Genomic DNA, 13,789 nt, shown 5'->3' with positions numbered 1-13,789 from the left:
CAAATGAGTCCGTTACATCAGGTGCATGGGTTACCACCTGACATGATTATGTCCTCAATGAGGGGCTTCTTCCCACTCATGCTGTCCCCACACCTCTCCAGAGCACCCCCCCCTGCATCTCACTAAGGAAGAGTATCTCAGTACCAAGTCTGGAGGCCATTCCGATTTTCTTGGAGAATTTTTGGCCCCAAGAGAGTCTCTGAAGTGGCTGGGTGCTCGGCACCTCTCAGGCAGAAGTGAGCCTTGCCCACACAGGGCAGGGCTGCGCCTGGGTGCATGCGGCTGTGCACTTGACTGTCGATCGGTGGGACGGCATGTGTGCCTGTGCCTCTGCAACATGTGGACACATTGTAGGGCAGGATCTCTGATCTTCATCCTCCGGGACGGGGATACAGGGACAGATAAGGCTGGCAGTAGGGGCTCCATCGCTGACGTCCGGGGGCTCTGGAACTTACCCAGCATGCTTTGTTACTTCTGAGCATAGCTCAAGCATCTGTGTGGGGCCAGAGCCCGTGTGCTGCAGCCGCTGCCTCTGCCAGCCCTGCTCAGCCTCCTCCTCTCTCCTTCCTCCTTCCAGATGGAAAGAACCAGCTGCTCCTGGCTCTGCTGAAGTGCACAGGTGAGAACAGGCTCCGAAGGGGCCCCTGGGGTCTCAGTGGGTGCTGAGGCCACTGGCTGGGGAGATGTCCATCTGCTGATCAACAGTGTCCCACTGGAGCCCCCCCAGCAATTGCACTGAAAGGCAGTCTTTGCTCTTAGCCTCACCAAAAACTACTTGAACCTCCCCTTTTTCTCTGGAGTCAGGCAGGAGACTAGTCTCAGGCTCTGGGAGCAGGATCCCTGTCCAGTGCTACATACTAGGCCTGGGGGGTGCTGATAGGGATTCTGAGCAAAAGTCAGAGGGAGAGGAAGGCAGTAGACCCTTAGTCAGTAGAGCCTAGTCCTGGAAGAGTGGAGGATGGGGCTGCAGGAGGCCTCAGGTGTGTACGTGAGGGAGTGGGTGCATGCATGTTCCATATTTGCCTTCTCTCACCCAAGTGACCAACTGCTTGGCATTGTCAAGTCCTTTATCCTGCTGTTGTGCCGATAGGGGGCAGGGCATAGAGCGGTGAGCATTCTTAGGACTGGTCTTGAATGTGCAGCTTAGCATAGCTACTGTCCATGTGGCCGAAGCTGAGAGGGCTCGTGGCTTGTGGCGGGACAGATGGGACAGGGTTTGGACACCGCCTTGGACAACACCACGTTTGTTTCTTCAGGGAGCAGACACTTGGGCAGTGGGATAGTGGGATTCAGAGTGGATCTGTCTGCTTTTGAAGAATTTTTTTGTTGTTGTTGAACTGATTTTTTTTGTGCATTCAAAATTCTCCACTGGGTCCTTGTGGGTGTGCCAGGTCCTGGGTGTGGGAGTTGAGGCTGGAGGTGCTGTTGGCCCAGGCCGGCTCACCCAGAAGCTCCTGCACCTCCCACAGACACGGAACTGCAGCTGCGCCGGGATGCTGTCTTCTGTCAGGCCCTGGTGGCTGCGGTGTGCGCCTTCTCAGAGCAGCTACTGGCCGCCCTCGACTACCGCTACAACAACAATGGAGAGTATGAAGAAAGCAGCCGCGATGCCAGCCGAAAGTGGCTGGAGCAGGTGGCGGCCACGGGCGTCCTGCTGCATTGGCAGTCTCTGCTGGCACCAGCCACGGTGGTAAGCGGCCAGGTTGGGTGACAGCACAGGAGGCACACTATTGCGGGCTCTCTTGGCTCCTGTTTACCCAGGGGCTCTTGTGGTAGTGATTTGCTGAGCACTTACTGCTAGAGTTGTGAGTTTGTGCATGGGCAATTGTCCCTATGCACTGTGGCAATGGTTCTCAATGTGTGGGCTGCGACCCCTCTGACAAACTCCTGTCTCCAAATATATTTACATTATGATTCATAACAGTAGCATAATTAGTTATGAAGTAGCAATGAAAGTAATTTTTATGTTGGGGGGTCACCGCAACATGAAGAACTGCATTAAAGCGTCACGGTGTTAGGAAGGTTGAGAACCACTGCTCTGCGGTGTCCTGGGGAAGGAAAGCAGACAGACAAGGAAAAGAAATAGCGCAAACCTGTGGTTTTGAGCCACAGCAGGCGGCGCCTTGGGGCGGGGAGTGGGCATTACTTGTTTCTAGTGTATGTGTAGCAGCCCCTCCAGAGCAAGTGGCTCCAGAGACTGCCCCAGGTGGCCATGGGCAGCCTGAGACCACCCCCTGCTGGCCACTGATGAGCACTGCTTCTGGTCTCCTGGAGTCTGCCTCTGGCCCAGGAAACACCCCCACTCCCCACCCCTACCCCATGCCAGCTCTCACTAAACCCTTCTCAGGATGGAGCACTAGACCCAACCCCTTCACTGACTCACCGCACAGAGCTGTCCGCCGGGTCTGCAGCTCACTGTCTAGCCGGAGAAGTTGACTGGGGGGGGGGGGGCTCGGAAAAGCTGAAGACTTCAGAGTATCTCTGGGGGGAGTGGTCAAAGTCAGACTTTCTGGGGAGGCAGCTTTTGAGCCCTGGCCTCTGCCACCCAAAACGATGGTCTGAGGAGGAGCACGCAGAAGGAACAGCATGCGCTAAGACCCCGAGCAGAGGGCTGGGTGGCGTGAGGGGAGCAGGCAGAGGCCTGGGAAAGCAAGGTTGGTTGGGTGGTCTACAGGTAAAACGTACCTCAGAAGCAGCAGGGCAGGGGACTCGAGTAACCTAGGTGAAGTTTTGAAAGGAAGGGCCGATTAGGAGACAGGATGGAGAAGGAACCCCTCTGGGCTGTCCTGGTGAGAATGACTGGAATTGTGCTGGCTGGGAGGCTGGAGCGAGGTTGACTGTGTCCTGAAGGTTGGCCTGTCAGGCTTGGTCATGCTGCCGGATGGGGTTAGGGGACCAGGGTGCAGAAAGCCTTGGGGAAAGCGAGCAGAACAGGTCTGAGAGGCCGAGCAAGGAAGTGCAGACGTTCATGGAGTCGGCTGGGTTTCTGATGGTGCTTGGTGTGGCCATGCAGTGGATCAGAGTAGAGACGAGTTCTGACCCCTGGGGGCACGGCAGGCGGTAGGATGGATGTCCCACACAGAGCCGCACTCAGGACACCCACAGTCCAGCCAGTCTCGTAGGTGAGAAGCATGGCATCTCCAGGGCAGCCCAGGACAGGTAGCATCAAGTCCTCACAGCATGGCGTCTCCAGGGCAGCCCAGGACAGCGTAGCATCAAGTCCTCACAGCATGGCATCTCCAGGGCAGCCCAGGACAGCGTAGCATCAAGTCCTCACAGCATGGCATCTCCAGGGCAGCCCAGGACAGCGTAGCATCAAGTCCTCACTGCATCTTCTCCCTGCAGAAGGAGGAACGAACCATGCTGGAGGACATCTGGGTGACCCTGTCGGAGCTGGACAACGTCACCTTCTCCTTTAAGCAGCTGGATGAGACGTCTGTGGCCAGTGAGTCACATGTCACATGCTCCCTCCCTTCCTGCCCCGAGAGCCACTCTGGGCCTCCCCTGCTGCCAGGCTAGCTGCCCAAGTGGACTAGTTTCCAGTGCTTCAAAGCCTCACACCCCACCATGAATCTCAGAGTCGGCCTTTGGGGAGCACGTGGAAAAGGAGGGGTGTGTTAGCTACTTCCCTGGCCAAGTCTTCAGTTGACAGCAGCTTCCTGTCTGGAGGCTGGGTAGGGCTCTGGGAGAAGCAGTGATTGGTTAATGATGCCTGCACGGTGCAGGTACAGACTCTGAGGCACATTTTGTCAGTATTTTCTTCCTTATGGGCACTGATAAGCTACGGGGCCCGTTTTTGGACAGCTTTTGCCGGGTAGAGGGGGTCTGAGCTGCCAGGCAAGGGAGTGACAGGACAGGGTTGGGGAGGTTGAAGACACCACAGCCCGCTCTCCCCAGGGGCGAAGTCAGTGTCTGGGGCCAAGAAGAAAGCAGTGGGGAACCAGGGCCTGTGGGGGCAGGTGCAGGGGGTGGCCATCGCAGACTAGTCTGGAGGCCACAGGAGCTGTCCAGAGTTATGCACAGGGCAGGTGGGGGCATTGAGACTGTCCCTCTGGGATGTTGGAGCAAGAAGGCCTCAGATATCATTCTGTGGAAACACAGAAGTCCTAGTATGCCACCCTGAGGCTGGGAAGACAAGAGGGTCTGAGGCTACCCTATGAGTCAAAAGGACGGGAGGTATAAGGTTAGTCCTCTTGAGTGCCACTCGAGCCCCTGAGGAAGGAGGCCCTAGGCTGCTGCGGTGCACCCCCCCGCCTTCTTAGTGAGTCACGCTGCTTTGCTTCACCCTTCGCAGACACCAACGTCTCCTATCACATCGAGGGCAGCAGGCAGGCCCTGAAGGTAGTCTTCTACCTGGATGGCTCCCACTTCTCCAGGCTGCCCTCCCGCCTGGAGGGCGGGGCCAGCCTCAGGCTGCACACTGTGCTCTTCACAAAAGGTGAGCAGCCAGCCTGGGGGACCCTCGAGGGAGGTGGGTGAGGCCACTGAGCCTCCTGAGTCCAGCCCCTCCCCTCCCTTGCCTTTCCTTGTAGCTCTGGAGAATGCAGAGGGGCCGCCGCCCCCAGGCAGCCAGGTCGCAGAGGACCTTCAGCAGGAGATCAATGCTCAGTCCCTGGAGAAGGTGCAACAGTACTACAGAAAGCTCAGGTAGCCGCTGTGGGTTGGTGGGGAGGGAGCCTGCAGGTGAGGACACATGCTACAAAGCCATAGGCAAGCCTGACACCCTCTGGAACACATACAGCGCTGTGCACAGAGGCCGCTGCTAACCCATTATACAGCTGAGTATACTGAGGCCTATGCAGCCTGCCCCAGGTCACATTGCCATGTGAGCCCAGTCTCTTCAGCCTATTCCCCCCTGTTTAGGGAGGGTTGATGATGGGATCTTTGGGCTCCTAGCACTGAGGAGAACTTCCAGAGAAAATAGAGAGGGTAAGAGACAGAACTTTATCCAGGGGAAGTACAGCTGGGGCCAGGAAAGCAGTGAAGAGCTGACTACGGCCTCCCACAGCCACACCCACAGCCACACCCTCCAGGACATCCAGAGTCTCACCTTCACCAGACCCCAGGCCAGGCTCCCAGTGTCCTGTCTCATTGCTCTCTCTGCAATGTCAAGAGGCAGGCGATGTGGGGAGGGTTCCTGGAGAGGCCACTCTCTTCCCAGGTCTCCTCTGACCTTTTGCAAATTGGAAAATGAAGCTTCCATGCATTTGTTAGGCAATAAGGCCCCGGGCACAATTTACAACTCAATTGTTGCTGCCACTGTCTGTCCTGTGTCTGTCTGTTTAACCACTCATTTCCTTTCCTTTGCTCAGTGTTCGGGGAGACTTTCTGTGGGCCCTGCACTGCCCCGGCACTCAGAAAGCAGTCCTGTTCTTCATGAACACTTGTTCTGTCAAGGCTGAGCTGGCAAATCCAGCGCATCCCTTGTATATAAATAAAGTTTTATTCACACACAGTCAAGACAGTTTTCTTCCTGAATCCTTCGTGGCTTTTTGGCTGGGCATGGCAGAAGACAAGGACTGACTAAAAGGGCCAGTGCTTTCTAATTGGCCCACCGGAAGGGTTTAGAGGGAGCAAAAAAGCACAAGCTTTTAAACCCGGAAAAGTGTCATGCCAATTGCAAGATGTTTAGAAGAGAGAAAACAGGGATGGGAATGTTGTTCAGGGCAGCCAGGCAGAGGTGGCATTGAAGCCAGAGGCCCTTTCTTGTTTCCCTAGGGCTACTGGAGGAGCAGGTGACAGTTGGCACATGCAGTCTCCAGAGGCACTCAGTGACTTCCTTCTGAGAGTCCCAGGAGGATGCAGGGCTGTAGCTGTAGGGCTGGGACTCAGGGCAGGGGCGTGGCCAAAGCATGTAAGTGTGCGTGCATCTGTGTGTGTGTGCACGTGTGCACATGCGTGCGTGCATGGCTATGTGTGTGTGATCCTCAGCCCTGTCTGTTTCCTTCAGGGCATTCTACCTGGAGCGATCCAACCTCCCCACAGATGCCGGGACCACAGCTGTGAAGATCGACCAGGTATGCTGATGTCCCCGGAAGCTTGGGCAGGTTGGGGACACTCAGGCCAGGGTCACTACTGGCTGAGTTAGCCCTAAACAGAATGAGACCCAGAAGTCGCTAACCCACACAGCACCCACAGCTTGCTTTCTTCTTCTGGGACAGAGGTTCTCAGCCTGTGGTTCATGACCCCTTTCACAGGGGTCACCTAAGACCATTGGAAAACAATATTTACATTATGATTCATAAGAGTAGCAAAATTACAGTTATGAAATAGCAGTGAAATGATTTTATGGTTGGGGGTCATCACAACGTGAGGAACTATATAAAGGATGACAGCATCAGGAAGGGTGGAAACCACTGTCCTAGGACTTACTCGGGTGACATACTCTTGCTGGCCTCTCTTTCTTGGGGGCTGTCTTGTGAGCCCTTTCTTTGTCACATTTCTTGAGCTGAGACCCCTAAGGATCAGAGTGTTGACTGTCACTCCAAATGTGGATTCGTACAGTAGTACCTTCTTTTGCTTGGGGTCATTACCAGGTATTTAGAGATTAAATATTCTCTGTTGAAGCTAGAGCTCTGTCACTTCCTGGCTTTTTGGTGAAGAGCAAGTGTCAAGTCTGTTTAGAGCCTCGTCCGTCCTCTGTCTAAGGACGACAAAACTGAGGCTTCCATGTCCATATAGAGAAGCCAATAGGGAAATGGAAGGGTCTGAGATCTAGCTGGGGGATCAGGTACACTGCATCATGATGGGACTGAGTGGTCTCTGCCTCTCACTCACCAGTTGTGAGGAACTGGCCTTGGGGCTCAGAGACTGTGAGCTCCAAACAGCATGGGGATTTCGTAGTCTGTTGGCTACGGACCAGAGGGTCATAATGACGCAGGGTTGAGGAAGAATGGCTTGTCCCCCGAAGAGGCCACTTGAGCTAGCTGTGACAGGTTTAGAGAAGATCAAAGATGTTACTCACGAGTCTTAGGTGGGGCTGCACCCGGCATGGAGAGAGCCAGCTCGGGAGATCAGAATTGAAACAGTAAATGCTACACACCACCTTACAGGGCAGTGGGAGCTGTGGGTGGTTCTTGAGCTCCGGAAGGGCCGTGGATGAGACAGCTGTGTGTCAGCTGGGTTAGAAGGATGACACAGGAGGCCAGTGAAGGTCTCGGGCTGTGGACTTCTCCTGGACTCCTGTCCGTCTCTTGCAGCTGATACGTCCCATCAATGCCCTGGATGAACTCTATCGTCTCATGAAGTCCTTCGTGCACCCCAAAGCTGGTGCTGCTGGGAGCCTAGGTGCTGGTCTCATCCCCATCTCCTCTGAGCTCTGCTACCGCCTGGGGGCGTGCCAGATCACCATGTGTGGCACCGGCATGCAACGGTGAGCCCGAGCCAAGGCCTGATGGGACATAGCGGGGCTGGGTAGGCTCTGGGTATTTGGGGGCTCATGTGTACAAAGGTAGGAGGGTTGGGTTCAAATCCCGGTGCTGTAGTGTTCATGTTCTGGGCCTCCCTCGAGGGAGTATCGTGCACTGTTTTGGTTCTAGCCCATTCAGAAGGGAGACACTTACCATGAAGTGCTCATCTTACCATCGTCCACCTAGGGGAACTGCTGTCTCATTGAAACCAGCAAGCCGGTGTGAGGCTATCCCAGAGTTTTCAACTGGGGATACCCAACAATGTCTAGAGACATTTGTGGTCCTTATGATTGTGGGGAGGAATAGAGGGGGAATAAGCAGCAGGCAGAGGCCAGAGAAACTGCTGAGTGTTTTACAGCAGCATCTTAGGGGAGGCCTGGTGTGTTACAGTTAGGGAGCTGAGGTGTAGGGCATAGGGAGATTGATGGATGAAGTTGTAGATTAAGAATACAGTCTGTTTCCCAGTCCGGTCCAGGAGCAGACATAAGGCACACACCTCTGTCCCTTCTCTGATCCCATAAGAGAGCCTCTAAGAACCATCTCTCAGCCAAGTGTTTGCAGTGGCCTCTGCCTGGGGCTATGGGCTCTTGTAGAAAGCTCCAGGAAGTCCCTGGTTCGTGGTTCTGCCTTAGGGGCGTGTGGGTAGCATGCTGTGAGTGGATGAGAGGTAATGGCTGCCAGGACTGAATGGGAGGATCCAGGAACCTCCCTGAGAGACAGTGGACACTTGGGGATAGTGGGAGGAAGGGAGGCAGTGGCAGACAGGAAGTGGTATGCAGGAAGTGGTCCTTGTCTTACCTCTGTCTTTACCCACCGCAGGAGTACCCTGAGTGTGTCCCTGGAACAGGCAGCCATCCTGGCACGGAGTCATGGGCTGCTGCCCAAGTGTGTCATGCAGGCCACCGACATCATGCGGAAGCAGGTAAGGTCACCCACGGTGGCATCGTGGCCAGGGATCCCAAGCTTGGCCCTGTGGGATGTAGTTCATCTTGGGACTGGCCCTCCTTATCCCCAGACGCCTTGCTCAATCTCAGCTGTTAACGTTGGTTACCCCACCCAGCTCCCTGCTCCCCCCATGCCCTGAGCTCCATGGCCCAGGCCTGACAGCAGTTTCCTTTTAGGGTCCTCGAGTGGAGATTTTGGCCAAAAACCTTCGAATAAAGGACCCAATGCCCCAAGGTGCACCACGGTGAGTAGCCACCCGCCCTTTCCAGCCTCTGTCATCTTCCCAGGAAGGCCAAAGCCTGCTTGGCATAAGGCTCTGGGTCTCACCCCAAAGAGAGCCCCCCACCGTGTTCCCTAGGGCCACCTCTCACTGTGGGAACTCTAAAGGTCACAGGTCACAGCCATGGCTTCACCTGTTACCCAGCCTCTGGTTGACTGTTGGGCTCCCTCTTCAACCCCTGATGGTGACGGCCAGGACCGTGGCAACAGCCTTCTGTCGTCCTCGGCAGCTGGGTCCTGCTGTCCCTCAGGGGGCCACGACTCCTTAGTCCCTGCCTACCCTGCTACCAGACTGAATAACTCTTTGTTTTGAAATAGTGGCTCCAGACAGTGCCTCCTAGCGACAGAGCCCCCACAGAACCCCAGTATGTCCCTGATCAGGGCCTTGGTGTGCTGTTGTCACTCCCCTGAAGCCTGTTCATGGGCTTTGGTCTGCCAACTCATCTTCATGCCTCTGTGGCCCCTGACCTGTTCAGGAACGGTGCCACCCACCCTCTTATAAACCCCGCCGGGCCCGCAGCAGCCCTGCAAGCCAGGTCCTGCTGAGACCCATCTGCAGGCGGGCACACGGAGACCCAGAGGTGTTTAGTATCTTGCTGGGGGGTCACAAGTTAGTAGCAGAGTTGGAATGCCAACCCCAGACAGTCTAGGCCTAGACATTTAACTCTCACAACTGTGTCTCTCGAGTTCACCACGGTGACCTCCTGTCTGGTCTCCCTACCCCTGAAATCATCCCTCTCCGTGGCTGCCTCTCCTTGAAGCCCAGCACACGCTGCTTCACTGAAGGCACAACCCAGTGTCCTCCTCTGCAGCCCTTCCGAAACCAAGGAGCCATCATGGCTACAAGCGGGCAGGCTCAAACTCTGTGAGATGGGGAGCAGCTTAGAGCTGTTGCCCAGTGCCTGTACCCTATAAACATCCAAGTACATGTGCCGTTTGGTAATCAATGCTTTGCCAGCCTATAGAGCGGTGATTGTCAACCTTTCTAATGCTGTGACCTCATGCTGCAGTGACCCCAACCATAAAATTACCTTCATTGCTACTTTATAACTATAGTTTTGCTACTGTTTTGCAACCCCAAAGGGGTCACGACCCACAGGTTGAGAACCATAGTCTAGAGGGACAGACTGCCTTTGAGGTGGCGAGAACCGTTTGGTATTTACCACTCTCTGTATTGTTCTGGGGTGAGCTGCTTGTCCTGATAGATGAAGGAGGAAGCAGCCCCATGTGGTAGCCACTCGGCCCCTCATGCTCTCGGTCTCCACCCGCCAGCCTCTACCGCCTGTGCCAGCCTCCAGTGGATGGAGACCTCTGAACACCGACATGCACCCTGCTCGGCCACGGCCTCTGCAGCTGCAGTATGGGAGGACACGGAGCAGCCACAAGGTGACCTGAGGCTTCTGCCGTAGCTGTGTCGAGATCTACCCAGCTGACCTAGCTGTCACCGCCCAGGACAAGCCTCTGTGCACACACCCTCCCCGACTGGCTGGTCACCCCTGGGCTGGCAGGCTCTCCATACTTCTGCCTAAAGCCTGAGGGCTGCTAGGGCCCCCAGAGCTCATGAATGTAGCTGGGGCCTGGACGCCTACATTCACCCAAGTCCCCTACAGAGGGACAAGTCACAGGGTCCGGTAGCTGGAGGCCCGAAGACCCAGCTCCTCAGATGGCAAAGCTGCACTTTGAACCTGGGCTCCTCCCAGGTCTACATTCCTGGAGACTGTGCCTATCTTCTGCCCTGGCTGAAGCTTCCAATCCGCTCCCCACCCGTTACTAACCAGCCCAGCAGACTCGGGACAGCCTGGCTTCTGCCAGGAGAGGGACACTGGGCTGAGCAGCCGTCACCTCGTGAACACTTGAGAGACCCACCACCATTGGAATCTGAGCTGCTAGCTCTGGGTACCAGACTGGCTCTGATGTTAGTTTATATGGCACAACATCTCTGTGGTTTATATTTTGTATTTTTTTCTTATCATTATTGTTAGTGTTGTCAAGTTTCCCCTTCCCCTAAGTTTTATGTCTTTGACACTTTAAATTTCAGAGGAAAGTATATTGCCTAACGGGACCAACGTAAAGTAGTATCAACAACTTTATTCAGTTCTACTAAAAAAAGAAAAAGAAAAAGAAAAGAAAAGAAAAAAGGAAGAAACTAAATTATTGAAAAAGTTTAAGATGTCATTATTTCCATTTTAAAATCTTACGGTCGTGAGACGTGGCTCACAGGGCTCGCTGCTTCCGTCCCCTGCCTCAGCAGCATCTGGCCCATGTTGGACTTTGTTGTTGAATGACTGGAGCAGGGTTTGAGAAGTGGCCAGACCGAGTTGTGGCTTAGGACTGGGCTGTATGTCATTTGTTTTCATGTTGCCACCTCAGAGCAGGGCATTTGGGACTTGTTGGAGAACCAGAGTTAGGAACCTGGTGTCTTCCTTCTGGGTTGGGGTCTGCGCGTGGGCACCCTTGGCTGTTTGTCGGATCCCCAGTTTCTGAATGTCTGGGGGGACATGCCAGCATGGAGGAGGGAGGAGAGGATCCTGTCACCTCTGGCGGGCTGTAAGGATGTGTTGGGGGAGTATGGTCTTCTCGGCCCCCAGGGTCACCTTTCTCTTGCTATGGAGTCGGCTTTGTTGATGTGTTTTGTTTGTCCAGAGAATCAGAGCCCTGTGTTAACCTTGCTGAGGGGAATGGGGAACGACCCCGAGGGCCAGGGCATCATGCCTGGTTTATTTTAAATGTACAGATTCTTTTCATTAAATTCACGATAGATTTTTTATTATTATTAAAAGTCGGTATATAATACAAATGAGGCGTGGTCTGCTTGTTTGGTGGTGAGTGGCGTGGGATGGCTTCCAGCTCAGACACCCATAGAGGTCGGTGGCCCTGAGCCACCAGCATGAACAGTGTGAATGATGACAGTCCCATACAGCAAACAACAGCATGAGCAGTGTGAATGATGACAGTCCCATACAGCAAACAACAGCATGAGCAGTGTGAATGATGACAGTCCCATACAACAAACAACAGCATGAGCAGTGTGAATGATGACAGTCCCATACAACAACAACAGCATGAGCAGTGTGAATGATGACAGTCCCATACAACAACAGCATGAACAATGTGAATGATGACAGTCCCATACAACAAACAACAGCATGAGCAGTGTGAATGATGACAGTCCCATACAACAACAACAGCATGAGCAGTGTGAATGATGACAGTCCCATACAACAACAGCATGAACAGTGTGAATGATGACAGTCCCATACAACAACAGCATGAACAGTGTGAATGATGACAGTCCCATACAACAAACAACAGCATGAGCAGTGTGAATGATGACAGTCCCATACAACAACAGCATGAGCAGTGTGAATGATGACAGTCCCATACAACAACAGCATGAACAGTGTGAATGATGACAGTCCCATACAACAAACAACAGCATGAGCAGTGTGAATGATGACAGTCCCATACAACAACAGCATGAACAGTGTGAATGATGACAGTCCCATACAACAAACAACAGCATGAGCAGTGTGAATGATGACAGTCCCATACAACAACAGCATGAGCAGTGTGAATGATGACAGTCCCATACAACAAACAACAGCATGAGCAGTGTGAATGATGACAGTCCCATACAACAACAGCATGAGCAGTGTGAATGATGACAGTCCCATACAACAAACAACGGCTTTTATGTGGAATTCCAATCTTGCTTTGGATTCTAAGCTCTTGAGTTCATTATTGACAGGAGAGAAATGTGATTGGTATTTTTCTAGAGGTTTCCTGCCCTGTTCTGGGTGGGTGTTTCCCATGTGTTCAGAGGGAGGGCAAATCCAGATCCAGTGTCTGAGACATTGGATCCGAGCAACAGTGGAGTTTAACCCTTAATGGCCTGGAGAGGGCTCAGCGATAAGAGCACTGGCTGTTCTTCCACACCACAGCTCACAACCGTCTGTGACTCCAGTTCCAGCGCATCTGACGCCTTCTTCTGGATGTAGATTGCAGGCAAGACCCTCATACACACAAATAAACCTTAAAACAAAAATGCATCAACACAGTTGGAATCCAAGCTGGCCACAAGCATGCTGATCACAAGAGTCCCTATAAGCTGACCTATACACAGCTCCTGCTATACACAGGCCCGGGCCCAGATCAGTCCTGCACTATTTGCAGGTGTTTTATCTGCTTAGGTTCATGAGTTGCCAGAATTTTATTATTATTATTTTTTTGCATGTGGGGGGTGTCGAGACAGGGTTTCTCTGTGACACTGGAGGCTGTCCTGGAACTAGCTCTTGTAGACCAGGCTGCTCTCGAACTCACAGAGATCCGCCTACCTCTGTCATTTTCCTTTTTTAAGCAATGGAGAAGCTATACTGCCCTCAGGACAGCCTGGCCCAGCAGTAATGTTCTGAAGGCATATAGAGCCCAGTCTGTCCAGCAGGGGGCACCATGGACTGTGGAATGCCCAGAAGTTGTGGTTGCTTGGTGGGGTCTCTCCTAGGAGCACAGAGACCTAGGTGCCTGTGTTGGGGACAGTGTCTGCCTGGAGGTGCAGGTGGTAGTGTTTGGACAAGGAGACCTGCTGGCAGGCTAAATTTCATATAACCATTTTTCCCACTGGTTCCTCTACTTTTTTACATTTTTACCCCTTTTGGGTCTTCCTTCCTTCCTTTTTTTTTATTGGTCATTTTTGTTGTTCCTGTTCCTTTGTTCCCCCAACCCCCTCCCCCACACCACCTTTCTGGTTTTCTTTGTTCTGTGGCTGGTCTTTGGGCACGATTCTTTTCCTGTTCTTTCCTCTCTTTTTCTCCTTGTCTTTTGTCTCTCTTCCGTTTGTATCTATGAGAACACAAGGACCCACTAACCCACATTAACTGTCTTCCCAGTCCCCCCCCCCACTCCACTTGCTGGAACCATTTAAAACTGTGGCCACCAGGTGGCAGTGTGGGCCAGGCTGTCTTGAGAGGTAGCCTCTGCTCGAGTGTTAGAGAGTAGAGAGAGAATGTGTGTGTGTGTGTGTGTGTGTGTGTGTGTGTGTGTGTGTGTGTGTGTGTGTAGATGTTCAGGAGGGGGAGGGTCAGGAATGACTTGAATGTAGACGATCCCCAAGTGGCACGTGACGCAGTATGTCCCTGTTTCTCTCTGCACTTGTCTTC

At 53.5% G+C, this 13,789-nt stretch overlaps 1 protein-coding gene across 1 annotated transcript in view; it reads left to right on the top strand.

The window, feature by feature from the left end:
* Positions 1–11,430, top strand: part of Prex1 (phosphatidylinositol-3,4,5-trisphosphate dependent Rac exchange factor 1) — a 155,990-nt gene extending 144,560 nt beyond the window's left edge. The window contains exons 31-40 of the mRNA XM_005074413.4: positions 578–619; positions 1,470–1,690; positions 3,346–3,445; positions 4,295–4,438; positions 4,533–4,647; positions 5,951–6,017; positions 7,200–7,372; positions 8,229–8,331; positions 8,531–8,598; positions 9,906–11,430. Coding sequence (XP_005074470.1) covers positions 578–619; positions 1,470–1,690; positions 3,346–3,445; positions 4,295–4,438; positions 4,533–4,647; positions 5,951–6,017; positions 7,200–7,372; positions 8,229–8,331; positions 8,531–8,598; positions 9,906–9,948 — 1,076 coding nt within the window. The 3' untranslated portion in view covers positions 9,949–11,430. The remainder of the gene's footprint in view (positions 1–577; positions 620–1,469; positions 1,691–3,345; positions 3,446–4,294; positions 4,439–4,532; positions 4,648–5,950; positions 6,018–7,199; positions 7,373–8,228; positions 8,332–8,530; positions 8,599–9,905) is intronic.
* Positions 11,431–13,789: the final 2,359 nt, after the last annotated feature.

This window comes from Mesocricetus auratus, unplaced genomic scaffold (genome assembly GCF_017639785.1).
Source record: "Mesocricetus auratus isolate SY011 unplaced genomic scaffold, BCM_Maur_2.0 Super-Scaffold_100028, whole genome shotgun sequence".
NCBI lineage: Eukaryota > Metazoa > Chordata > Mammalia > Rodentia > Cricetidae > Mesocricetus > Mesocricetus auratus.
Note: the sequence above shows the minus strand (reverse complement) of the source record. Positions and strands in the feature narration are given on the sequence as shown.